This window comes from Sarcophilus harrisii, chromosome 3, assembly GCF_902635505.1.
Source record: "Sarcophilus harrisii chromosome 3, mSarHar1.11, whole genome shotgun sequence".
NCBI lineage: Eukaryota > Metazoa > Chordata > Mammalia > Dasyuromorphia > Dasyuridae > Sarcophilus > Sarcophilus harrisii.
In genome coordinates this window covers 609,111,675-609,137,771 of record NC_045428.1, presented here as the reverse complement: position 1 = coordinate 609,137,771, position 26,097 = coordinate 609,111,675, and the positions used below count along the sequence as shown (strand labels likewise).

The 26,097-nt window shown below is 54.0% G+C and overlaps 1 protein-coding gene across 1 annotated transcript in view; it reads left to right on the top strand.

The window, feature by feature from the left end:
* SHANK1 (SH3 and multiple ankyrin repeat domains 1) overlaps window positions 1-23,875 on the top strand; it is a 44,541-nt gene extending 20,666 nt beyond the window's left edge. Inside the window, exons 11-13 of the mRNA XM_031961835.1 lie at window positions 17,435-17,531; window positions 18,994-22,069; window positions 22,453-23,875. Of these exons, the coding sequence (XP_031817695.1) occupies window positions 17,435-17,531; window positions 18,994-22,069; window positions 22,453-23,164 (3,885 nt within the window). The 3' untranslated portion in view covers window positions 23,165-23,875. The remainder of the gene's footprint in view (window positions 1-17,434; window positions 17,532-18,993; window positions 22,070-22,452) is intronic.
* Window positions 23,876-26,097: the final 2,222 nt, after the last annotated feature.

Genomic DNA, 26,097 nt, shown 5'->3' with positions numbered 1-26,097 from the left:
CGATAACAACCAGTGTTTGTACATTTGTAAAAGACTTCTATGTCAAAGGTATGAGAGGACATGGACAAAGGCCACACAGGATGAGCTGCAGTTGACATCAGTGGACAAAGTGACCACATGAATGAGCTTGCTGAATCCGCTTCAGTACTCGAATAGCCGATTTCTAACATTTATGTTGGACACAGAATCTTTGGATTTTACAGCAACAAGGACACCGAGAGCTCCCCCTGCCACCTCCAGGGCCTCCTTCCCTGCCCCTGTCCCTCGGCAAATTCTCCTTGGGTGAGCTTCCCCCAGAACATATTTACCGCCCAATCAGGGTCTTGGTACCTGTTGTCTATTGACCCCTGGGACACTCTTTCTCCTTCATCGATGAGATCAGTGTTTGGCTTACTGTCTTGTTTCCTCAATTCCTGCCCTTGTACCAAGGAACTTCATCATCTTGGTATACCCTCAAACATCCTAACCTCTCAGTTCTTGAAGTTACTCATTTTTAATGAGCTCCTCCTCTACCTCATCACACACACACACACACACACACACACACACACACACACACACACACACAAATACAGATGGTCTTACCCTTGATCTTGCTATTTTCCAAAAATGTACAACTTACATGTTCATGACTCTGAAATCCCTTATATAATCAAAATCTATTGTCGTTCTTCCTCTCCCTCTGCCTTCCAAACTCCAACCCTGATTTTTGTCTAATCCCTTGGCCCCTCAGTTCTTTCCCAGGTCAACACCCCTACACTAGGTTCATTCTCCTTCCCCATCTTGACCCCTTGGGGAACCCTTCCAACACTCTATTCTCCACTTTTTAAAAGTCTCTTCTCACTTCTCTGATCTCCAATCTAGCCTTGCCAAGTCTCAGTCTTGGATCACTCTTACTCCCTGTGCCTTCATTCCTACTCAAGTGCTGCAGAATGAAGGTGGAAACAATCATACCACTTTAACTGGGCCCTCGCTGCTGCTAGGCAATCGTACCTAGAATGCCTTCTTAGCTCCTTCAGCCTTGGACCACTCCCCATCACTTAAACAAAACTGTCCTCTCCACAATTACAAGCGATCTCTTGGTTGCCCTACCCTCATCTTTTCTTAGTCCTCATTCTCCTCAAGCTCTCTGCAACCATTGACATTGATGGTCACTCTCCCAAAATTGATACTCTCTTCTCTCAAGAACCACAAGCATTCTCCTGGCTCTCCTCCTCCATCTCTGACCTCTCCTCTGTCTCCTTTGCTGGCTCCTCTTCCAGATCATGCCCTCTAACCATAGATGTCCTAGGCCCTCTACTCTTCTTCCTCTATTCTACTTCACTTGGTGGCCCCTTCAGCTTCCACGGATTTAAAGACCATTTTATACTGATGATTCTCAAATGTAGTTATCTAGCTTTGACCTGTCTGTTGACTTCCCAACTGCTTATGGAGCACATCCAGCTGGACATCTTATAGACATCTTAAAACTGAATTCCATACCTTTCCCCTTATCCTAACTTCCCTCTTCCAGTTGAGAGTACCACCAGCCTCTTCATAACATTGGTTTGCAAACCAAGTGCCTTCCTTGACTGTTCACCCTCTCAGCCCCCATGTCTAATCTGTTTCCAGGGTCTGTCAATTCTACTTTTGTAACATCTCCTGTATACACCCTCTTCTCTTTTCTAACACCTTCACAGAACCTCATCAACTCACGTCTGGACTTTTGTAAGTAGCTATTAATTGTCCTTCTTGTCTCAAGTCTCTCCCCAATTCTGTCTATCCTCCATTCGGCTGTCAAAGGCACCGATCTGACCACGTCACCCCCTAACTCAATAAAGTCCAATGACTCACAATCTTTTGTCTGACATTCAAAATCTTTCACAATATCTTTCCAGTCTCCTTACACCTCATCTCCTCACATACTGAGACCAATGCCACTGGCCTCCTGGCTGTCCCTCAAACACCACACTCCATCTTCAGACTCTGGGCATTTTCCTGGGTTGTCCCCCATAACTGGAATGCTTTCCTTGCTCGTTTCTAGCAATTGACTTCTGCTAAAATTCCACCCTTTTCTGACAGGCCTCTCTGGTACACCTTAATCTTAGTGCCTTCCCTTTGTGGATTGTCTCTAAGTTATCTTGTCTAAATCATATTTGTAACTAGTCATTGGCACATGGTCTCCTCGATTAGACTGAGATACTTACAAGCAGGAATTGTCTTTTTCCTTTTGTTGGTATCTTCAGCCTTTAGCATGGCACTTGGTATACAGTAGAAGCTTAATCAGTGTTGACTGATTGACTTCGAGGAGATCTAGACAATATTTTCCCCTCATTTTTAAAAATATAGTTTATCAATGTGTTTTGCCTTTATGTCGCTGTCATAAGAAAGGGTTTGATATGAATTCCCATTTAGAGGGAAAAAACCCTCTCCCATTCATATCAAACCCTTTCTTGTATTAAAAAAGATAAGAAAAATACCCAAATGTGGTGACTGCCTCTGCCAATATATACCACATTCTGCCCTAGTAGTACCTTGATCCTCCACTGTGGAGAAGGAGAAATGCTTCATTATCTGGCCTCGAAGACCATCATTAACTATCCAGTTACTCAGAGGTTGGCTTTCTTTGAGTAAGTTTTCATGTTAAAGAATAAGAAACTAGGTTTAGGGGAGAGAAATAACCTGCTAAAAGTCATTCAGTCAAGTTAGTGGCAGAGATGAAATTCAAATCTATCTCTTTTGAATCCCAGTCGAAGGTTCTTTCCACTGTGCAGCACTGCCTCTGAGGTGAATGGCATCCATCCCCTATCTGGCTCTGTCTCCCTCTGCCCCCTCCACTCCCTTCTCCTGAGTCTATCAGCCTGTGTCACTCAGATCCTTTGTAATTAGTTCTTTTCAACACAATTTTTTTTACATTCATTGTTTTAAATTTTGAGTTCTAAATCCTCTCCCTCCCTCCAGCTCCTCCCACACCTATTGAGAAGACAAGCACTATGATACCTATTATGTATGTGAAGTCATGCAAAACATATTTCCTTGTTATTGATATTGAGAAAAAGGCAAAAAAAATGAAGTGCAAATCTGCATTCAGAGTTCATCAGTTCTCTCTCTGGAGGTGGACAGCTTTTTCTTTTTTTGGTCATGGATCCTTTGGAATTGTCTTGGCTCATTGTCTTGATCAGGGTAGTCAAGTTGATCGTCATACAGCATTGATGTTGCTCTGTTCGGTGTTCTCTGGATTCTGCCCACGTTACTTTGCATCCATTCATATAAGTCTTCCTAGATTTCTCTAAAATCATCCCTTTTCAAAAATTTCTTACAGTATAATATCCTATCCCAATCATATAGCACAACTTGTTTGTCCATTCCCTGATAAGCAAACCCTTGATTTCCAATTTTTTTTACAATTATTAAAAGAACTGCCATAAATGTTTTTGTACATAATTGCCTTTTTCTTTAGCTTCTTTGGTATACAGACCTAGTAGGGGTATTGCAAGATGAAAGAGTAGGTATGGTTTTATAGCCCTTTGGGCACCCTTCCAAATTGCTCTCCAGAACGGTTGGACCATTTCCCAACCTAACCAGCAGCACATCAGTGTCCCAATTTTTCCACATCCCCTCCAGCATATATAATTTTCCTTTTTTGTCATGTGAACCAATCTGATAGGAGGGAGGTGGTAACCTCAGAGTTGTTTTGACTTGAATTGCTGTAGTTATTTGTGATTTAGAGCATTTTTTCATATATTTATTACTAGTTTAGATTTTTTCTTCGGAAAATTATTCATTGATATCCTTTGACCGTTTGTAAATCGTGGAATGACTCTTATTTTTGTAATTTTGATTAGTTCCCTATATATTTGAGAAATGAGTCCTTGATGAGGAAAAACTTGCTGGTCTTCCAGCTCTCCCTGGGCCGTTCCTCACACATGGACACACGTATGTCTAACAGATACCAGGCAACATTGGGGTGAAATAAGACCCACAAAGGGTCTGCAGATGAGTCCTAAAGTTAGTCAGGGACTCCAAGAGATAGTAATGTGCTCCTGGTCTCTGTGTGTGTTGTGGGGGGAGAGAGGCAGGGGCACAGACAGGGCAAAGATAAGGAGCCTGGATGTGGCACTCAGTCTGTGAGGAAGGGTCAGAAGACCCTCTTGGCTGAACTGTGAGTGGATAAACGCATCAACCAGAGACGAGCACTAATTCAGCACCTGCTGCATGCTGGCCTCTGTGGAAGTGGCTAGGGATGCCAAGGCAATGGCTGCAGCCTCCCTCCCTGCAAAGGGCTTTCATTTCGACCCTGGAGGGAGACAACATGTCAGGGCCCGTGGAATAAACTCTAAGGAAAATAAAGATGGAGCCGGACGCAGTATCCTAGGGCACTTGGCATTCTGAGGGGGCAAGAAAGAATTTGTGGAGAAGGGCTACCAGGAGTCTCTGAAGAGGCAGAGAGGAGGGCGCAGAGAGAAAGGGAGGCTCCTCTGGGAAGAACAGAGAGAAGACCTTTTGGAGACGGGAAACTGAGGATAGGGCCGGAGGACTTGGTTTGGGATCCTAGACTAGGAAGTCCTGGCATGACCAAGCCAGGGAGTGCCACGTGCTTAGAAAGGAGACTTTGGCACTGGGGCAGAAGGAGGCCGAACAAGAGGCAAGAAGGAGAACTAAGACGGGAGCCTGGAGAGGCTGTGCAGGGCAAACTAAGGGATGCTGGACCATGAAGCAAAGTGGGGAGTCCAGGAGCGGGCAAGGTCATGGACCTCCACAGGAATAGGGAGCTTTGGAAAAGCTGCGTCTGGAGGATGAGGCCATGAGGTGCTGCCTCCGAGATGGCTCCGGGACACCCAGTTTGAACGATCCAGCAGGCAGCCGCCCGTGCCATTGAGCCCCAGAGATAGACCGGGGATCTGGAAGGCAGCAGGGAGGAGGCGATGGAGCGTGGGGCGGGGGGGGGGGGTGCAGGACAGACCTGGCCGCCCAGGGCGGATGGTGGGCCGGCCAAGAAGGCTGGGGAGAGGGGCTGGGCCGGGGAAGGAGAGAACCAGGAGGGGAGGGATCCCAGAAGCCCGGAGGGGAGCCAGGCTGGGGACGGGCAGGGAGAGGAGGCCGTTAGCGTCATCGATAACTTTGGAAAGAACCGATCAAGCGAAGCCACGGTGACAAACCAGATTGACGGAGGCGGAAAAGAGCACGGGCTTGGCTGGGACGGGAGGAGAGGGATAGGATGCTAAGGTGGACGGTGGGGGCTCTGGGCGGGCCAGAGGTGGAAGACTCGCTCGGGGTCACCGCGCAAGTGTTTGTGGCAGGATTGGGGCTCCGGTCTTCCTGCTCCCGGGCGTGGGCTCCTTCGCCTCTCCCATCCCCCACCCCTTCCCTCCCGAGGCCCTGGAGGCGTAGGTCTTTAACGGGCACCGACCCCGCTGTGGCTGCCAGGAATCACCGCCTCAGGGCCCCACGTTCAAGTAGGAGACCCCGGCCCGGACTCTGAAGAGATGAGGGGCCCCCACCCGGCTATGATCCTCCCCCCCCCTCCGAGGGGAGGGGCGGCTCCTTGTCCGGAAGCGGCGCGGGGGCTGCGGGCTCCCCTGGGGGGCAGATCGCGCCTCCCGGCCCCTCCCCCGATCTCCCGCAGGGTCTCTGGCCTCTCCGGCTCCACCCACCCCCTCCTCTCCCCTTCCACTCCTTTCCCGCTTTTTTTGCGGCCGCCTCGAGCTCGCACCTGGCGCTTCCTTCTTCGCACACTTGCTGAAGAACCCTTAGCCCTCCTGAGTCTGCGCGAGGCGCCAGATGGCGCGGGCCGAGGTGTGCGCGCGACCCTTACTGCCCCCCAAATCACCCGGCAGCTGGTGACGTCACCATCCGGGGCCGCGGTCTGATTGGTTGGAGGCCTCGAGTCGGGAAACGATTCTTTGATTACTACTTCCCCAGCTTCGCCCCCTCCTCCTGCCAATCCGCTCTCGTTCCCCCTCCCCTATTCAGCCTCTCCCTCTCAGCCCCTCCCCCCTCAGCCTCTCCCCTCTCAGCCCCTCCCCCCAACCTCTCCCCCCTCAGCCCCTCCTCCATCCGTCTGTCCTTTTCAGTTCCTCTGTCTATCACACTGTTACAGCCCTTTAGCCCCGGAAGGGCCCTCAGGAGGCCAGTGTCTCCCAGGCCAGAACAAGAGCTCCGCCCTCCCCACCCCGCCCCCAGCTTCTGGTCCTCAGCCACTTCCCAAGCAGCCTCTGCCTTTGGGGCTTTCCCCCGAGCTTCCGTTGTCCCTTCGGGCCTCTCCTCTGCCGGTTCCGGCTCTTGGTACCGGACGGACCAGGTCTTCCCGGCCTTCTGCATCACAGCTTCCCGCCCCTCTGAAGACGTCCAGCTCGTCCACCCAGAACCTTTTCTCCCCCAAGCTAAGCCGGCCCGCTTCCCCTAGCCAGTCAGCACAAACCGGGACTCCCGCTCGCCCTGGACGGACGTCCCACTTTGTGAAACCGGGGTAGCCGTAACCAACCCGATACTCCAGCTGAGATTTACCAGGACGGGAGTCATGGAGGGATAGAGCTCTGGATTTGGGGACAGAAAGAAGTGACCTCGAATTTGGTCACAGATTATTTACTAGTGACCCCTGCCTCAGTTCCCTCGTCTGTTAAATGGGGATAATAGCATCTACTCCCCACCGTTGGGATGAGGATAAAATGGGAGAGGTTTGAAGTGCTTTGTAAACTTTAAAATGTCATATGAATGTTAGCTTTCAAAAGATCCGAGGAGACGCTTGCTTCCTTATTCCTGAAAGCGATATTTTTCTTCCCTCTTCCTCATTTAAAATTTATTTTTTTTAACATCCTTAAATTATGAGCTCCAGATTCTTTCTCCCTCTTTATGCTCCTTACTCCACCCATGGAGAAGGCAAGCAATATATCAATCATACATTGAAAACATTTTCATATTAGTCGCATTTTGAAAAGCAAGATTTTAAAAAGAGAGAAAAGTCTCCTTCAGTCTGCAGAGTTCAACAGCTCTGTCTCTGAAGGGCAACAGTAACCTTTCATCATGAGTCCTTTGGAATTGTCTCGGATCATTGTATTGATCCGAGTAGCCGAGTCTCTCACAGTTGATCATTCTTCCCACAATGCTCTAATACTGCACCTCCCAGTTCTCACTTCACTTCAGTTCACACAGATCTTTTATGTTCTTCTGAAACCCGACTCTTGCACAAAGCACTCTGTCCCAATCCTCAATTAGCTTGGCCATTCCCCAATCGATGAGCATCTTCTCGATTTCCAATTCTCTGCTGCCGATAAAAGAGCTACTATAAATCTGTCCAGGTCCTTTCCCTTTGGTCTCTTTGGGATACAGACTCAGTTGTGGTATTTATTGCTGGATGAAACGGTTCGCTCAGTTTGATGGCCCTTTGGGCAGAGTTCCAAATTGTTCTCTAGAATGAGCGGGCGGTTCACAACCCCACCAACAGTCCCTTAGCATCCCCATTCCCCCAGTCCCCTCCAACATGTCATTTCTGACAGGTGTGAGGTGTTTTACTTCAGAGTTTTGAAATTTCTCTTCTTGCGTTTCTCTCATCACTAGTGATTCAGAGCATTCATGTGACTCTAGCTAGCTTTGATTTCTCCCTCTGACAAAGGCCTGTTTGTATCCTTTGACCACTTATCACCTGGGGAATGGATCCAAGTCTTAATTCAACTCAATGCATTCGCTTTCTTGACTGCTCTATGTTACTGTTGCACTCCAAATGTTCAAAGAACTACTTGTGCCTGATCTGCGGTAGAACCTCCTAAGCTTGTATCGATCTCATCAGCCAGTCAGATACATTATATTTGACGCTTGTATATTGATATAATTTGGAATACAAAATGGTTTAAAAACAACACAGGACCGGGCCCAAATGGGCACTGGGAGCCCGAGAACATTGTTCCTCTAGGCCAGGTGACCAGAACTTGTCAAGGACAGTAAGGTTCTTTCTCAGTCTTTCCTAGTCTTATTGCATGGCAGCTCCCCGCTAGGAAATTGTGTTGTGTCCTTTCTAATCCAAAGGTCATTCTCCTTAGCAGAGAAAACAGAGATGAAATAAGAATTAGGCAGCTCTGCCTTCTCTGTTGTTACAACTGTACCATTTACCTTGAACTTCATGCCCTTTCTCCTAATATAACTGGAAACAAAGTATCTTTTGTTGTATGCATCCGTCTCAGAGCATTCTGGGCTTTACCATTTCCAGTGTGATTTTTATAGGCCCTAGCTATGCCTTTATATTCATCCTCAAATACATACTCTTACTTCCTCTTGTTCATGCCTCCTTTTAAACCTAAATTACTCATGAATTTTCTATTCTACCATGTCAATCTCTTCAGATAATTCCTATTTTTTCTCTTCATTCAAATAGTTTCTCATTTCATTAGGATTTCATTTTAGAATTACCTCCCATCCTTCCTGGACTGACTTCTCCTGTAGAATTTTAGTCAAACAGGTTCTTACTTCTCTTTCTTCTGTACTTAAAAAAAAAAAAAAAAAAACTCTGCTCTTCCATATATAGGGTATATAACAAATGAGACTTGACTTTCTTCTCTATCTTTAGTTAAAAACCCTCTAGTTCAGGGAGTTAAACTCAAATACAGAAAGGGGCCACTAAACCCTACCTGAGGATCCCAGTGGACTGCATGCCTACTTAGAAAGATCCATATTAATTATCTGTTCTAATCTATTTTAAATTCATGTTATTCAATAACTCAACATCATTTTAATCTGGTTGGGCGATACTGGGGAGTATTGTGTTCCCAAGTTGTCTTTTTGATACTTCTGCTCAAAAGTGCCTAGCATTTCTACCTCAGCAACCAGTTTCTCGATGTTTAGAGAGAATCAAACCTAGAAAAAAGCTCACCTTGTTGGTTTTATGCATTTTGATGAAGGAAATTATTCCTAAAACAAGTAAAAAATGATTTGTTCGTTGTGTTTTGGGCTGGCATATATTTAACTGATGTCTGGATAAATGAACTTTCACAAGCATATGGTACCTCTGTGCCAGGTTAGTGATCTGTTTCTTGAGCTCACCTATTTTTTTTTTCTATTCAGTGTATTAAAGGGAAAAAAATTACTTTCTCCATCTATTGCTTTTTACCCCAATGTTCTCCATCACACTTGTCCTCCTGAATTTCCTAGTTTATCTTATTCATATACAATGCTATCCCTCCCCACATCCTTTTAACTGTCCTGTTTCTTTTAAATAAAGACAGAGGTATATTCCAATCATGTGTCTCTTCCCACCAAGACTCAGTGATACTTAGATCATATATGTCTTCTTGTATTAAAATCTCCAGTTCATCTTGTTTGATGCCTACTTTGGTTATTTGTGTGTAGATATTTGAGATAATGAGTTTTACTACTAGCTTTTTTCTTGTACTGTATCTCCTGTGAATTTCTGGGTGTCTCAACTGCTACTCCCCTTCCTCCTTCCTTGTAGCTATTCTCTACAGTATCAAATTTGGTCGCTATATATAGGGAATTTTCCCGTTTCCCCATTCTTTTTAAATTTAAAGCCCTTTTGCTAAGATTTGTAAGATAGCAAGCAAATATGTCATTACTAATTTTTGTCATGTGAATTACCATTCCTGACTTGGAACCTGTTATTTAAAATATATATATATTTTCCCCAATTACATGTAAAAACATCTTTTAATATTTTTAATTTTTTAATTCCAGATTTTCTCCCTCCCTTCCCTCTTTCCATCTTGTGAAGATAAGTTATTTGATATAGAATATATGTATATATATGCAGTCATGCAAAACATATTTCCATATTAGCTGTGTTGCAAAAGACCCAAAAAATCTTTTAAAGGTGTGCATTGATTCACATTCAGACTCCATCAGTTCTTTCTCTGGAGGTGGACAACATTTTTCCCTGGAAGTCTTTCAGAACTATATTAGATCATTGTATTGCTGAAAACAGTGAATAGGGAAGTCAAGAAGTCAACAATCCAGTGGATTGTTGTACAATATTGTTACAGTCTGCACTGTTTTCCTGGTTCTGCTCACTTCACTTTGCATCAGTTTATGTAAATCATCCCAAGTTTTTCCGAAACCATCCTATTTATCTTTTTTTACAGCACAGTAATATGCTACCACAGCCATAGTCCAAAAATCTAAATCCTATTTTAGATGTGGTCAATTGTCCATGAGGTTGCCTGCTCCTTTCATTTAGTCTGTCCTTCTTCAGCTTGTACCCCTTCAGTCTGTCTTCCCATCAGTTCCTCTGTTTGTTCCCCTCAGTCTTTCCATCTGTTCCTATTTTTTCTCCACTTCTTCTTTCTTCCCCCTTGCTGCTTCTGGAAAGGGAGGGAGGGAGGGAGAGACAGACAAACACATACGTACACATACACAGAGGGAGAGAAAGTTGTTTGCCTTGAGTCTTTCTTACCTCCTCTTCCCTCCCCTCCTCCCTCCCTCTCTAGTCTCAATCTGTCTTCTTCCATTGGTGTTTTTTCATCCCATCCTCCTTCCACTTTAAACTCTGTACTAATTAGCCAATTATCCTCCCCTTCGATCTGTCTGTTCCTCATCCCAGTCTGTCTTGCCATTTGGTCTGTCTGTCTCTCCTCAATCTTACCCTTTGAGCTCTGTGCAGAGAGAGTACCCTTATCCTAAGACCAATTTGTCTATTCCTTTCTCATTTACCTCTCTTCAATCCCCCTTTCTCTCTTCCTCGGGAGCTCTGTCCCAATTATAAATTCTTCTCAATTTGTCTGGCTCGGTTTCACCTGGGCTCTTCTCAATCTGCCCCTTTTACTCTCATGGGTCTGCCCCCCAATCTCTGCTCTCTCCATCTATGCCCTGCCTTTTTTCACGTATCTGTCCCTAGCTCCCTCTACTCTGAATTGTGCCCAAATTGTCCCCATCCTCGTTCCCTCCTCCACAAGGATCCCCCAATTTCACCTCACCACCATAATCTCATCTCCATTGTCTCTCTCAGGCTCTGACATCAGCCCTCCCCTCCCTGGGCGTCCCCTGGCACTGGGGGTAGGGATCCCACCTGGCCCCGCCTGCCCCCCCCCCCCACCAGTCCCCAAGTCCTCCCTGATTTTTGCCTCAGGGAACGGTAAGTCTATACTCCCTGTTCTCCTCGACTTCTCAGGTCTACTTTGGGGACACTTCTTGCCTGCTTTTCCCCCTAATGTCTTTTTTCTTTTTGTCCTTTCAATATTCTTTGGGGAGGTTTCAGCACTCCAATAGAGCCTTTTCCTTTCTCATTTCACTACCCTTCCCACGTCTCTTTGAAGGGGCCCAGACCCCTGCTGTTACATTATCTTATAGAATAATTGTTAGACTGGAAAGGGGCTTTAAAAACCATCAAGTCTGAGCCCTTCCCTTTCACAGATGAGAAACCGAGCCCCTGACAATAGAAGGTTCAGGGCCACAGTCAGGACTCCCAAACAAGGTAGGCCAGGAATCAAGTCCAGGAAGAGTCAGAAGAGAAAGAACTCTTAGAGACTAGCTACAATTTTTGTCATTTAAACAAGGAATGAAAGGCTCCTATTTGACAAAACTAGCAGGATAAGTGGGGGGGGGGGGTAGGTTTCATCTCATTGATATTTATTAAATGTCCCACGTTAAACTGGGGGTGTTGCTACCTTATATGAGGCACCTCCCTACCTCCAGGCTTTTGCCCAAGATGTGCTCTGTGCCTGGAATGCTCTCCCTCTTTATCTCGGTCTCCCTTCCAGACTCAGCTCAAGCACCACCTCCTTCAAGAAGTCTCTCTTGCTTCCCCCCATTGTCGGTGTCTCACCTCCCTGAAATCACCCTGTACTCATTCTATTGTTCTTTCTCGGTGATCATAGTGTTCTCCTCCTCCCCCACACCCCCAGCAGAATGTTAAGTTCCTTGGATGAATGAAACATGAAGCACCGACTGAGGGAACAAATGGAAACCGGGAGATGGTCCTTGCTTCTCAAGCTCACATTTTAATAGAAGCCAGCCTTGAGAGCAGGAACCCCGTCATCATCTCTGTAGGCCCCCAGGGTTTAGTTGCCACGACTTCGCAGAACCACGGATCTCTGAGGCATTTAAGCCCACCCTGACCCCGCAGAGTCCCCTCTCCAGAAAAAGTCCCTCAGCCACAGCTTGGAGTCCTGCGGGGAGGGGCAGCTTATTTCACCCTGGCCAGCTCCCAAGTCTTCCTGACACTCGGCCTGGATGGAGCTCTTTGTGCTTCTCCCAGGCTTCCCTCTGGAGCCAGACAGGGTCTCCTCCCCCATCAGATACTGAGAGAAAAGCTACCCCATCTCCACGCCCTCTCCCCACCAGCTCCAGGCTTCATAGGCTCTTAACGTAACACTTACTGAATGCTGAATGAAGGGAGAGTGAAGAAAGACAGAGGGAAAATGGTCTAGTGCCTGATCTCAGGGAGCTTCATTCTACCAGGGGAGCAACGGTCTAATCAGGGGAGCAGGGATACAAATGTACCCAAGCCTGCATGCGTGTACACCCGCATTAATGCCCAAATAGTAGATAATGTATCCATGGCTAGATACATATACAAATGTATAGGGATCTGGGCACATGTATACAAATGTATCTCTAGATATGTGCGCAAGCAACAGTGTTACAAGGTAGAGTCAGACACCAAGAGGGGAGCAGAGGGTCCCTTTGCCCTGTTCCGAGGAGGAAGTTAGTCAGCTCTGTAGGGGAATCAGGGGAAGCTTCCTGCAAGCAGGAGATCAGAGTGGAACCTTGACAAAAGAGAGAAAGCTCATGGGGATGAAGTAGGGAAGCCCCAAGAGGAGCCGAGGACCCGATTGCCATCTTGCGTCCAACGCTTCCCGTTTAGGCAAAGGCCTCTGCCTCCCTGGGCTTCCTCTCTAAATGTACTGGATGGCCTCTGAAGATCCAGTTCTAGGTGTGGGATTCTCTGAAGAGGGCATTGCAGAGGCTGGCGGATGGTGCGGAAGCAGGAGTAGGCGGAATGAGCTCTAAAAACCGGACCGTGGGACCAGCCAAGGGCAGTGGGAGCCAGATCAGGGTGGGCCTTTGTAGTTTTTATTTACCAAGGCAACAGTGACTTGAGACTTGTCAGTGGGGGAGGGAGAGTCACGATCAAAAGCACAACACAGCTTTCCAGAAGTGTGATCGACTGCCTTGAAAGGTAGTGAGTTCACAGTCATTGAGGTTCAAATGATCGCAGGCAGGACAATCCCGGTTGGGATTGAAAAGCCTTGAAAGGTCCCGCCCAGCCCAGCCTCTAGGAGGCTGGCATGTCACCAGTGGCTCGGTGCCATTGTTTGTGAAGAAAATACCCGATCCTGTCTGGCTTTGGGGAGGAACAGAGCTGAAGGACAGAATAGATTCGGTGCCGGCAATATAATCAACCTTTTCATTTTATACAGGTAGGGAAAGTGAGCCCCAGAGAGTGAGCTCAAGGATGACCCCGAGCCGGCAGAAGCCGCCAACATACTGAATGCCAGTCATGATCCAACAGATTTCCCCGGCCCGAGGCTGACCCCGACATATGGGGTTCAATGCAAATCTCTATGCTTGGGTTCAAAACAATCTACTTCACAAGCATGGGACAGAGAAAGGCGGATTAGACAGGAGTTTGAAAGACCTCTGGGGAGTCTGGAGGGCCACAAGTGTGATAGTAGTTAAAGAAATAAGATGGCTGCCAAGAAAGCTACTGCCACTAACGCCAAGGCCCAGTTTCTAGGACCAGGGAGACAATCACTCTGCTCCCTTCTGCCCTGGTCAGATTCTATCTGGGATGTTTTGCTTTGTTCCGGGTGCTACATTTTAGGAAGAAAACTGATAATGGAGAGTGTCCAAAGAGGCAGCCTGGATGACAGAGGGTCTCAAGCCCACCCCTTATGAGGGTCAACAGAAGGGGGATGGGGAAAAATATATTGCTTTATTGGGTTTTTTTTGGCTTTCCCCCCAATTTTTTAAATAACTTTTTATTGCCAGAACCCATGCCAGGGTAATTTTTTTTTTTTACAACATTGTCCCTTGCACTCACTTCTGTTCCGATTTTTCCCCTCCCTCCCTCCACCCCCTCCCCGAGATGGCAAGCAGGTCTATACATGTTAAAGAGGTTACAGTAGATCTTGGATACAATCTATGTGTGCAGAACCGAACAGTTCTCTTGTTGCTTAGGGAGAATTGGATTCAGAAGGTAGAAATAACTCGGGAAGAAAAACCAAAATGCAAGCAGTTTACATTCATTCCTAGTGTTCTTTCTTTGGGTGTAGCTGCTTCTGTCCATCCTTGATCAATTGGAACTAAGTTAGATCTTCCCTTTGTCGAAGAAATCCACTTCCATCAGAATCCATCCTCATACAATATGGTTGTTGAAATATATCATGATCTCCTGGTTCTGCTCATTTCGCTTAGCATCAGTTCATGTAAGTCTCTCCAAGCCTCTCTGTATTCATCCTACTGGTAGTTTCTTACAGAACAATAATATTCCATAACATTCATATACCACAATTTACCCAACCATTCTCCAATTGATGGCCGTCCATTCATTTTCCAGCTTCTGGCCACTACAAACAGGGCTGCCACAAACATTTTGGCACATACAGGGCCCTTTCCATTTTTTACTATCTCTTTGGGGTATAAGCCCAGTAGTAACACTGTTGGATCAAAGGGTATGCACAGTTTGAGAACTTTTTGAGCATAGTTCCAAATTGCTGTCCAGAATGGCTGGATGTGTTCACAATTCCACCAACAATGTATCAGTGTCCCTGTTTTCCCACATCCCCTCCAACATTCTGCATTATCTTTCCCTGTCATTTAGCCAATCTGACAGGTGTGTAGTGGTATCTCAGAGTTGTCTTAATTTGCACTTCTCTGATTAATAATGATTTGGAGCATATTTTCATATGGCTAGAAATAGTTCATTACAGCCTGGTGAAATAAGGAGTGTGAGGACTATGAAGGGAGGAAGTACTTGCCAAAATCCACAGAATCCCAGAATTCTAAGGGACCCCAGAAGTCATCTAATCGAACCTGAAACAGCCCTCTTATCACACCCTCAACAATGGTCCTCCAGCCTCTCCTGAAAACCTTCCACCAAGGAAGGACCCACTATTCCTGATGCAGTCCTTCCATCTGGGGACAGCCCTCCTTCTTGGAAAGTTGTTTCTGATGTCAAGCCTAAATCATCCTCTCCCATGTTTACCTAAGTCCCTGGTCCTGCCCTCTTGGATTACAAGCCTTCTTCTACTGGCCAGTCATTCCCCATTTCTCTCCTGCCCCAGCATATGTCTTCTCCAAACCCAGCATCCTCTTTCCTTCCAGTAATCCAGATAGCCTGAACTTGAAGCCCTCCATCATTCCGAAATCCGATCCAGCACCAATGTCCATTCTAAACTGTAATGTCCAGAACTGACCACTAGGTTTCCGAGAGGCTCTGATCAGGGGCTGGTATTTCTGGACTCTTCTAATCAGCCTCGCGGTACCCCGGTTTTTTTTCTGAGATTAGACCCTGTTTAAGCCGTCCGATATCTAGCCAGGTCTTCTCTTAAGACATCAAAAACAGAATTCTGAAAATGAAGTCCTTTCCATTTCTTCTCATTAAAAGCTCCATTAACTCCCTATTAAAAGAAGTTCTCCCATGAAAAGAGAACTTCTAGGAGTCAGCCCTTCCTCCTACCCTGTTAAGACCGTTTTAGATCTTCTTAGCCAAAATATTGGCTCACACTCATTCTTGTGTCATCTGAAGATCTGATAAGGATACCATTAAGTCAAGTCTTTGGTGAAAATGGTAACCAGCCCAGGACCAAACTCAGATCCTTCGAGCACTTCACTGGAAACCTTGTTCCAAACTGACAGCAAAGCTTAAATGATCGCTCTTGGAAGACAAACCATTCAGCCAAGTATGCAGCTATTTAATCGCATTATCATCTAACCCACATCTCGCCATCTTTTCCACGTGAAATCCATGAAACACTATCAAATGTTTTGCAAAACTAAGCAAATTCTATCCAGATATTCCTTCTAGCCACCAGTTCCATGACCCTTTCCAAAAAAGGAAGCCAGTGGGATGGGTTGGCCCTTTGGTTTCCCTTTTATTGATACCTTTTTGTCTTTACTGGACAGTATGTGAACAGGGCTTTTCTCCCTCCCTTGCCCTACCTGCAATCTCTGTTGAACTTTTCCTTGGGACAAAGACAAAATTTGGTGAAGAGCTGTGAACTATTCTTGATAGAAATCTTAATTTCCAATTTTCCGATTCCAATTAGTTATGTGACTAACTGCTTGGCTCAGGGAAAGGACAATGAATTTTTGATTCAGAGGACAGGGGCTCAAATCTTGCCCTTTATTACCAGTGTGACCTGGGACAGATCCCTTTCCACTTTGGCCTGTTTCCTCCTCTGTAAAATGAGGGAGTCAGACTTGCCTTCAGAGGGTCCTCCTAGCTCGGAATCTTTGATGCATGATGCTCCTTATTCCCAAGCGACCAGTTTCCAAGGAAGACCTTGAAGCATTCATCTCTCCCCTTCCTCAAGGGGTCAAGAGTGGACTTTGGACTTTAGATGAGAGCTGGGGTTGAATCGAGATCTTGACCTTTACTAGCCACTTAACCATGGGAAATTCACTTAGCCCCTCTGGGCCTCGCTTTCCTGATCCGTAAAATAATTTGATTCTCTCCACACTTTACCTCAAAGGCCTGTAGAGAGGAGGTTGATTTACAAACCATTTGGGGTGGGGCGGAGCAGGCCGATGATCTCCTTGGTGTGTTGATCTCCCGATGAGGGAGCTCCTTTCACCCACACAGGTCAGGCCTGGCTCTTCTACTCAAGAGGGCACTAAGCATGCTTGGAAGGGCTGAGTCCTCCCAACCAGTACAGCTCAGAAGCCAGCTCCCTTGCCAGAAGGCTCACCTTAAGCCCGAGTCCTGGGGCAGTGTGGTCAAGGGCTGGCCAGTGAGTCACAAAGACTGGCGTGAGCTTTGGCTTCTGGGCGCTCCCAGGAAACTCCCTGAGACTAAATTGCAAAGGGGGTTCCCCGTGCCATTGAAACCCCAGGTCCCGTCCCAAACAAATACAATAATAGTAACTAGCGTGGCGGATCGCTCAGGTTTGCTTCTCATTGGATCCTCCTCACAACCATGAGAGGTAAATGCTTACGGGGGGGTCATTATCCCCATTGTCCTGAGTAAGAAAGATACAGTGGGTGGCCCCAGAATCACTACACAAACGTGGGCCTTGTGGCCACCTCCCCCTCCCCTCCCCTCCCCCTCTATAGGATCTTTCAGACATTTCACAGCCCAAGATGCTCTGGTGGCCAGTTGTCAACTCTTTGCATCTCTTTGCACACTGCCCACCGAGGGGAGAGTTCCGTGTGACAGATCTGGGACCCAAGATCCTTCCCTACAGCCTTGGGGGAAGGGACGGAAAGTTGGGAGGGCGCCGGAGGGAGGGAATCCCGACTAACTTCCCTCCTTGTTGCCTGTTCTCTCTCCCTGCCCTTGCCGCCTACCCAGTCCAGCTTTGATCCCCACCACCGATCCCAGCCTAGTTACGAACGGCCATCTTACCTGCCCCCCGGACCTGGTCTCATGCTTCGACAGAAGTCCATTGGTAAGTGCTGCATGGGGCCCCACCTTGGGTGGAGGGTCGGCGGTTACCTTACCGCAGCCAAGAGCCACCTTCTTCCCTCGTCCCCAGATCCGGGGGCTGGCCTTGCGTGATCATGGAGCCTCCTTTCCCTGCTCTCCTTCTGTAAAATGAGGGTGGTCACTTTTTTGCCCCTCTTATCTCAGGGGGTTGTTGGGAGGAAACTTCAAATGGGTTAGAAAGGCGAGTTAGTCAGGTCCAGGACTGCCCCAAGATGGCGGCCACTTTCCCCAGCACAAACCTCCTCCGGGGGTCCTGCCACCTCCATCCACTAAGAGCTTGGTAAGCGGCCCCTGGAGAGGCAGTGCTGCTTCTCCGCTAGGGCTGGACACGAGTGGGTCAGAGACTGGGGCTTCTCAAGAGGGGCTGAATTTGAATTCTGCCTCCGGCCACCGTTGGATCCCAGATGGATCACTTGGCCTTCTGAAGCTGAAGGCCTCTTTCCTTCGCGATCTCCTCCTCTGTACAATGGGGATAACAACAGGGATGGTGGCAGCCCTCACACTAGGGTTGTCGGGAGGGTGGAAGGAGAGGTTTGTAAAGCGCTTCCAAACAGCCAGACAGCTCCGATGCTGTCTGGGTCACCCGGACGCGAGGCATGCTGGGGGGGAGACACAGACCATTCCTGCAGGGGCCACTTTCCTCAGCTTTTGGGCCAGGAGCAGGAGTCATAAAAGACTGGTCCGGCCCTGCCCTCGGGCAGTCTCCGATTGCTTCCTCCTAGAGGTCTTGCCTCTGGGGCTTCCCCATAATCTGTCTCAGTGCTTGCTGGAGCTGCCCCCAGGCCAGTTAAAGTCCCACTGCTGGGCCCAGTCTGGGCCTCTGCTTTCCTAAGCAGGGCAGCTGCATTTCCTAGTGCCCACCGCTCTGCCCCGGCCTCCTGGGGCCCACAGCTGGGTCTGGGAGAGGGGTTTCCCTCACGCGCCCAGGGCCACCCAGAGCTGGGATTTAAAGCCGGGTCCCTCCTGATCCCCACTCGGCCACGGCCATTTCCAGGGCATTTGGGCCGTGTAAGGTCTGCCCTCGGGTCCTGCTGCGTTGCGAGCAGGAAAGGGAGGCGCGAGGAGGGCCGTTCTCAAGCCCTGCCTCACTGGGGGAGGCTCGGACTAACCCAGAGCTAGATTGTGGGGCTGCGCTCCCAGGCCCGGCCGAAGACTGAGGGCTGGCCCCCAGGTGGTGGCTGGCTTTGGCCAGCGCGCCACCGAGCCCGGCCACGTCTAAAGGCAGGAGGGGTTGTGATCCGCACCAGTGGAGGGGGAAGCCCACAGGGAAGATTCCCAGAGCCCGGAAGTGGCCGAGTAAGGGAGGGACTGCCCAGCTCTTTCTCCCCGTCCCCTCCACGCCGCTCCGGCTAATCCTCGAGGAGGTCTGGAGGCCGGTGGGAGCTCAGTCCTGACCCTTCTCCCTTCCACTCACGCCCATTCAGGGGCCGCTGAGGATGACAGGCCGTACCTGACGCCCCCGGCTATGAAGTTCAGCCGAAGTCTGTCGGTCCCGGGCTCGGAAGATATCCCCCCTCCCCCGACGACGTCCCCGCCCGAGCCCCCTTACAGCACCCCGCCAGCCCCGTCCTCCTCTTCCGGCCGACTCACTCCTTCCCCCCGGGCTGGGGCATTCAACCCAGGGAGCGGAGGCCCTCTGCCTTCCTCCTCCCCCGCCTCTTTTGACGGGCCCACCCTCCCCGACTCCCGGCCTTCGGGCCGAGATAAGGGTCTCTACCACGCAGGGCCGGGAGTTCTGCCTCCAGCCCACCACCATCCCCCGCACCATCACCACCACCATGCCCCGCCCCCGCCACCCCACCCCCACCACGCTCACCCGCCGCACCCCCCCGAGATGGAGACCGGGGGCTCCCCGGACGACCCCCCGCCTCGCCTGGCCCTGGGCCCCCAGCCCAGCCTTCGGGGCTGGCGGGGCGGTGGCCCGAGTCCGTCTCCCGGCGGCCCCGGGCCCTCCCCCTCGCACCACGCCGCCGCCGGCGGCGGCGGCGGCGGCGGCGGCGGGGGCTCATCCCCCGCGCCGGCCCTGCGCTATTTCCAGCTCCCGCCCAGGGCGGCCAGCGCAGCCATGTACGTCCCCGCCCGCTCGGGCCGGGGTCGCAAAGGCCCCCTGGTCAAGCAGACCAAGGTGGAAGGGGAGCCCCAGAAGGTCAGCCCGGGGGCGGGCCCAGCCCCGGCGCCCCCGGCGCCAGCCGCCCCGCAGCAGGCGGCCGAGAAGAATTCCATCCCCATCCCCACCATCATCATCAAAGCCCCGTCCACCAGCAGCAGCGGGCGCAGCAGCCAGGGCAGCAGCACGGAGGCCGAGCCCCCGGCCCCGGCCGACGCCGGCCCCTCTCCCGCCTCCCCGGTGCCGGCCCCCTCCCCGGGGCCCCCGTCATCTCCTCTGCCCGCTCCGCCCTCGCCCAGCGGCCCGGCCACCCTGGACTTCACCAGCCAGTTCGGGGCCGCCCTGGTGGGGGCGGCCCGGCGGGAGGGGGGCTGGCAGAACGAGGCCCGCCGGCGCTCCACCCTCTTCTTGTCCACCGACGCCGGGGACGAGGACGGCGGGGAGGCTGGCCTGGGCGGCTCGGCTGCGCCGGGGCCGCGCCTCCGTCACTCCAAATCCATAGACGAGGGCATGTTCTCGGCCGAGCCCTACCTGCGCCTGGAGGCGGGCGGTGGCGGGGCCTACGGGGCCTACGGGCCCGGCCGAGCCTACGGCGGCGGCGGCGGCGGCGGCGGAGGGGGCGGGGTCAGTGCCTTCACCAGCTTCTTGCCCCCGCGCCCACTAGTCCATCCGCTCACCGGCAAGGCTCTGGACCCCGCGTCGCCCCTCGGGCTGGCTCTGGCAGCCCGAGAGCGGGCGCTGAAGGAGTCCTCCGAGGGCGGTAGCGGCCTTCCGCAGCCCCCTCCTCGGCCCCCGTCGCCCCGCTATGAGGCCCCGCTCCCCCCACCCCCGCATCCCCACCACGCGCACCCCCTACCCCACCACGAGCCAGTGCTGCGCCTCTGGGGCGCCCCGCCCCCCGAGCCAGGGCGGAGGGAGCTAGGCTACCGGCCTGGGCTCGGGAGCCAGGAGAAGCCCCTGCCTGCGAGTCCCCCGGCGGCGCGCCGCTCCCTGCTGCACCGCCTCCCTCCAGGCCCCCCGGGGGTGGGACCCCTGCTGCTCCAGCTGGGGCCCGAGCCCAGCCCGCTCCCACCTGCGGCCAAGAGCTGGCGCGGAGGCGGCGGCCCCGACGACTCGGAGCGCCTCCCCTTGCACGTGCGCTTCCTGGAGAACTGTGAGCCCCGGGGCGGCGGGCGGGGGGTCCCCTCTGAGGACGCGGCCCCGGGGCCCCCGCAGGCCTCCGCCTCGTCCCCCCGGAGCCGGGAGGAGAACGGGCTGCCCCTGCTAGTCCTGCCCCCGCCCGCCCCGTCGGTGGACGTGGAGGATGGCGAGTTTCTCTTTGCGGAACCGCTGCCCCCGCCCCTGGAGTTCTCCAACAGCTTCGAGAAGCCCGAGTCCCCGCTGACGCCCGGCCCTCCGCCCCCGCTGCCCGACCCGCCTTCCGTAGCCACTGCCACCGCCGCGGCCCCGGCCCCGGGCCCTCCCCCCGCGGCGGCCTCCGGCCCGGCGCTGGATTCTACCGCGTCCAGCCTGACGTCCTACGACAGCGAGGTGGCCACGCTGACCCAAGGAGCCGCCCCCGGCCCGGGCGACCCCCCCGTTCCCGGGCCCCAAGTTCCCGCGGCGCCCGCCCCCGCAGCCCCCGCGGCCCCTGGCCCGGGCTCGGGTCCTGACCCGCCGCCTGGCACAGACTCGGGCATCGAGGAGGTGGACAGCCGCAGCAGCAGTGACCACCCTCTGGAGACCATCAGCAGCGCGTCCACGCTGAGCAGCTTGTCGGCCGAAGGCGGCGGCGGGAGCGGCGGCGGCGGCGGCGGCGGCGTTGGGGGGGGCGGCGGCGGCGGCGGGGGGGGCGGCCCCGAGCTCCTGGACACCTACGTGGCTTATCTGGACGGCCAGGCTTTCGGGGGAGGGGGCGGGGTCGGCCCGCCCTATCCCCCGCAGCTGATGACGCCGTCCAAGCTGCGGGGCCGGGCCCTGCGACCCGGGCCGGGCGGGGGCCTCCGGGATCCGGCCACCCCCACCAGCCCCACGGTGTCCGTGGCGGGCGCCGACGGCCTGCTGGCCCTGAGCGGCTGCGGAGGCCCCCAGCCGCCGGGCTCCTCCGACACCGACGGGGCGCCAGGCCCCTCGGGAGCGACCTCCCTGCCCCGAAAGCTGCTACCCTGGGAGGAAGGGCCAGGCCCGCCCCCACCTCCCTTGCCCCCGCTGCCCGGACCCCTGTCCCAACCGCCGCCCTCGGCCCTGGCCACGGTCAAGGCGAGCATCATCAGTGAGCTGAGCTCCAAGCTGCAGCAGTTTGGGGGCGCCGCGGCCGGCGGGGCCTTGCCCTGGGCCCGAGGAGGCAGTGGGGGAGGTGGAGACAACCACGGAGGCCCCAGCTATGACCGCACTGCCTCCCTGCAACGGCAAAGGTGAGCTGGAGGCTGAGGCCTCGGGGCCTCGAGGGGAAGGGAGGAACTGGATTCTGGCGGGGGCGGGGGCGGGGACGGAGCAGGGGCGGGGGCGGGGGCGGGGGTGCCCCTTGTTGGGTGGACTCTGTGTCTGTCTGTGTGTGTGTGTCTGCGTCTGTCTCTGTCACTCTGTCTCTGTGTCTGTCTGTCTCTCCCCCCTCCCCCAATTCTCTCCGTCCCTCCGTTCTTCTCCCCTCCCCCATCGCCGTTTCCGCTGCCCCTCTCTCATTTCCCGTCTGCCCCACCGTATTCCGCATCCTTCGTCGCCTTCCCCGCAACCCCCCCCCCCGCCCCCGCTCCCGCTCTCTCTCATCCCCGTGTCCGCCGATTTGTCCGTGTCCCAGGCTGGCGGATGACCCCCCGTCCTCGCTTCTCTCCAAACCCGTCAGCAGCCTGTTCCAGAACTGGCCCAAGCCGCCGCTGCCACCGCTCCCCTCAGGGTCTGGGGTGACCCCGGCATCTGGGGGAACCGGCGCCGGGGCGCCCTCGCCGTCCTCATCTTCATCCAGCCGCCACCTGCAGGGCGTGGACTTTGAAATGCGCCCCCCTCTCCTCCGACGCGCCCCCAGCCCTTCCTTGCTGCCCCCCTCGGACCACAAAGTCAGCCCGGCTCCCCGGCCCTCTTCTCTGCCCATCCTGCCCTCCGGGCCCCTGTATCCCGGCCTCTTCGACCTCCGAGGCTCGCCCACCGGAGGGGCTGGGGGCGCCTCGGACCCCTTCGCTCCCGTCTTCGTGCCCCCGCACGCGGGGATGGCGGGGAGCCTGGGCGGGGCGCTGGCCGGGGCCTCCCGCTCGCTGTCGCCCACCCGCCTGCTCTCCTTGCCCCCGGACAAGCCGTTCGGAGCCAAGCCGCTGGGCTTCTGGACCAAGTTCGACGTGGCCGATTGGCTGGAGTGGTTGGGCCTGGCGGAGCACCGCGCTCGCTTCCTGGACCACGAGATCGACGGCTCCCACCTGCCCGCCCTGACCAAGGAGGACTACGTGGACCTAGGCGTCACGCGGGTGGGGCACCGAATGAACATTGACCGTGCTCTCAAGTTCTTCCTGGAGAGGTGATGGCCGGCCCACCGAGGACCCTCGGGGAGGGCTCTCGCTCCCGGCCCCGCCCCTCCGGAACGCTGGCCAAATGTCACGTGACGCTCCCCTCGCCCTCCCCCTCTCCCCCCCCCCCGACCCGGGCTGCCCCCTCGCTTCCCACTCGCTCAAGCGGCCGCCGACAGTCATCGCACTGGACACGCGCACCTCAGAGGAGGGGCAGCTGGGACTGGACAGTGTTGCCACAGCGTTGGGCGAAAAGGGGGGGGGGCGAGAAACGGGTGGGAGACGCGCGACCCCGCTCCCTCCCGGGGAGATGGCTGAAGCTGGGAGGAGGGGGGCTGGAGGGACAAGCGAAAGGAGGGAAGATGTACCCCGACCTCCCCCTCTCCAGGTCCCTGGGAGAGGAGGGAAGAATAGCAGAGCCATAGACGGGGAGCCCCAAGGCTAATCGGAGGAGGGGGGGGCTCCCTGAGCAGCAGGGGAAGGGGGCGAAACAGGGGTCCCCAATCCCCTCCCCAGGCCCTCGCCTGCCCTCCCCGCCCCCACCCGAGCTCCCAATTCTCTTCTGCCTTCTCTCCCTCCCAAACTATCCTGCCTCCCGGCCTCTTGCACGCTCCTTTGCACGCCCGCTCGCCTATACGCCTCCCCCTTTCCTGGGCTGCTATTTTGCACAGATTTGCGCTGTCTCATGCTTTCTTGCACACTCCCCAAGGCGGTGCTTGCAGGTCCCCTTAACTTCCGCGGCTCTCTCGCACGCTCACTCTTTTCTTCCCGTCTTCTACCGGCTCCCATAGTTGTCCCCGGGACCTTGTGCGCTGCCCGCCGCTCCTCTCCCCCGTCGCCTCCTCCCCCCCGCCCCCCGTGCTCAGGATCCTTTCCCGGGTGGCCCTCCCCATTTTGGCTCTTCCCGGGGGTCCTCTCCGGTACCAACTGGCACCTCCCCCGTTCCTGGCCGCCCTTCTCTCCTCACGCTCGCACCCCTCCGTGCGCACCGCCACCTCCCGTCCCACAGCCCACACTCACTCACTTTCCCGGATTGCTCCTCTCCCCCTCCCCACCCCCCTTCGGGCCCAGCTCCTCCTCTGCACTTGCTCAATTCCTTTTCCTAACCCTCACACACACCCGTTCCGGCTCCTCCTCTCCTCGCAGTCTCCTCTTACTGTCCTGCTTTCCTGGCACACTCACGTCTGTCCAAACTCCCTACACTGTTCTAGGCCACTTTGACCGTTCCTTCCGCTCCTCCCATTCTGGGCTCCTCCCCTTTCCCCTTTTTCTTTCGCCCTCTTACACTCATATCTCCTCTTCTTACCTTTATTTATTTAAATAATTTTTTTACCAAATAATTTTTTCAACATTATCCCTTGCACCACCTTTGCGATTTTTCCCTCCCTCCCTCCCTCCACCCCTCCCCTGATGTTTTTCTTCTAACCGGCTCAGTTTTTCTCCTTTAGTTTCTTGCACACCCGATCTGTGCTCTCCGGATATGGTTTTGCGCCTCCTTTTAAACTTTCCTCTTTTACCTCATTCCCCTCGTTCCCGGGCCTCCGCCTCCTCCCTCTCGGCTCCAGCACGTGCCCTTTTCTCCCTGCGCTCCTCTCCCTCACACTTCTGTTTCTGCTCTTTGCACACTCACTTTTTAGTCCCCCCCTTTACACACTTCCTTCTCTGCCAGTGACCCTTCGCAAGTTCCCCTCGCCCCGTGCCTGTTTCTCCTGTTCTTGCACGCTCCTCGGAGCTTCTCCTCACACTTGTAGACTCTGGAGCCCCTGCAGCCCTCCTCCCGGACACTCCCTTCCTTCCTGCTCTGTCGGCGTGCTTGCTCTCCTCTGCGTTCACTCTCCTCGCACACCTGCCTTTTCTCAGATATTGCCACTTCTTGGATCTCCACTCGGCTGATTGTTCCTAGTTCAGCCTCTCACGTTCCCTTGCTTTCTCCGTCTCTTGCATGATTGTTTCTCTTCCCTCTTCTCCTCCCCCCCCCCCCTTCCTAGCATGGCTTTCCCTTTTTCTGCTCCCCCCCCCCACTTACCCACACTTCCTTCCCAATAAAAGCTCCCTCAGACCTTGGGGGAGGGGAATTGAAGTCACCCCTCCCCTTCCCCTAGGGACCCCTCCCCCACTTCCATGGGGGGGAGAAGGACAGCCCCTCTAAGCCTCCCCACACCCACGTTCAGCTGCCAAAGAAGGGAGCTCCCTTTCTTCCCCCTCACTCTAAGCCCACCCTCCCTTCTGCTACCCCCCAAATTCCCGGGGGGCTGCTCCGTCCATGGGTGGGGGGGGGCTCCCAGCCCTCTTCCCCCTCACCACGTCAGGGATCTGCGGGTTATCTTGTGGGAGGGTTGGGGGGGGGGGAGAAGGGGGTGAGGGAATCCGTCCTCCCTCCCTCAAGTCCGTCGTCCGTTGTTTTCCCCCACCCCCGGGGACCCCGCGGTGTTCGTCTATCAAGGGCTTGTTCATTCCGGATGGGCACCGCGGAAGGGGGCGGGGTCAGGGAGGGGGAGGGAGGGGAGAGAGACCCAGGGTGGGATGGGAGGGGGGGGGGGGGGTCCGAGCGCGGGGAGGGTATCAAAGAAAAAAGCAAAAACCCACAAAAAAAAAAAAAGCTCAAATCAAACCCCGAAGAATTGTCTTCCAAAGGGTGGGGGCGGGGGGTGGGGCGGGGGCAGGCCCTGGGGTTCCGGGGGGGGGCGGGGCGGGCAGGGAGGGGGAGCGTGCATGGGCGGTTCCCCTCAAGCTGCGCCCCGGGCCGCGCCCCTTCTCGGCCTAGCCTCCCCTGGCGGCCAGGACGGGGTGGGGGGCTCGAGGCTCTCCACGGCCCGAGCCCGCTTCTTTCCACGCCTCTCTCCGGGGCCGGGGTCGGGGAAACGTCCCGGGCCGGGCCACTGCGGGGGGGGGCGGGGCTGGGCGGGGGGGGTCCCTCCCCTCCCGTTTTGCAAAGAAATGGCTTTTTG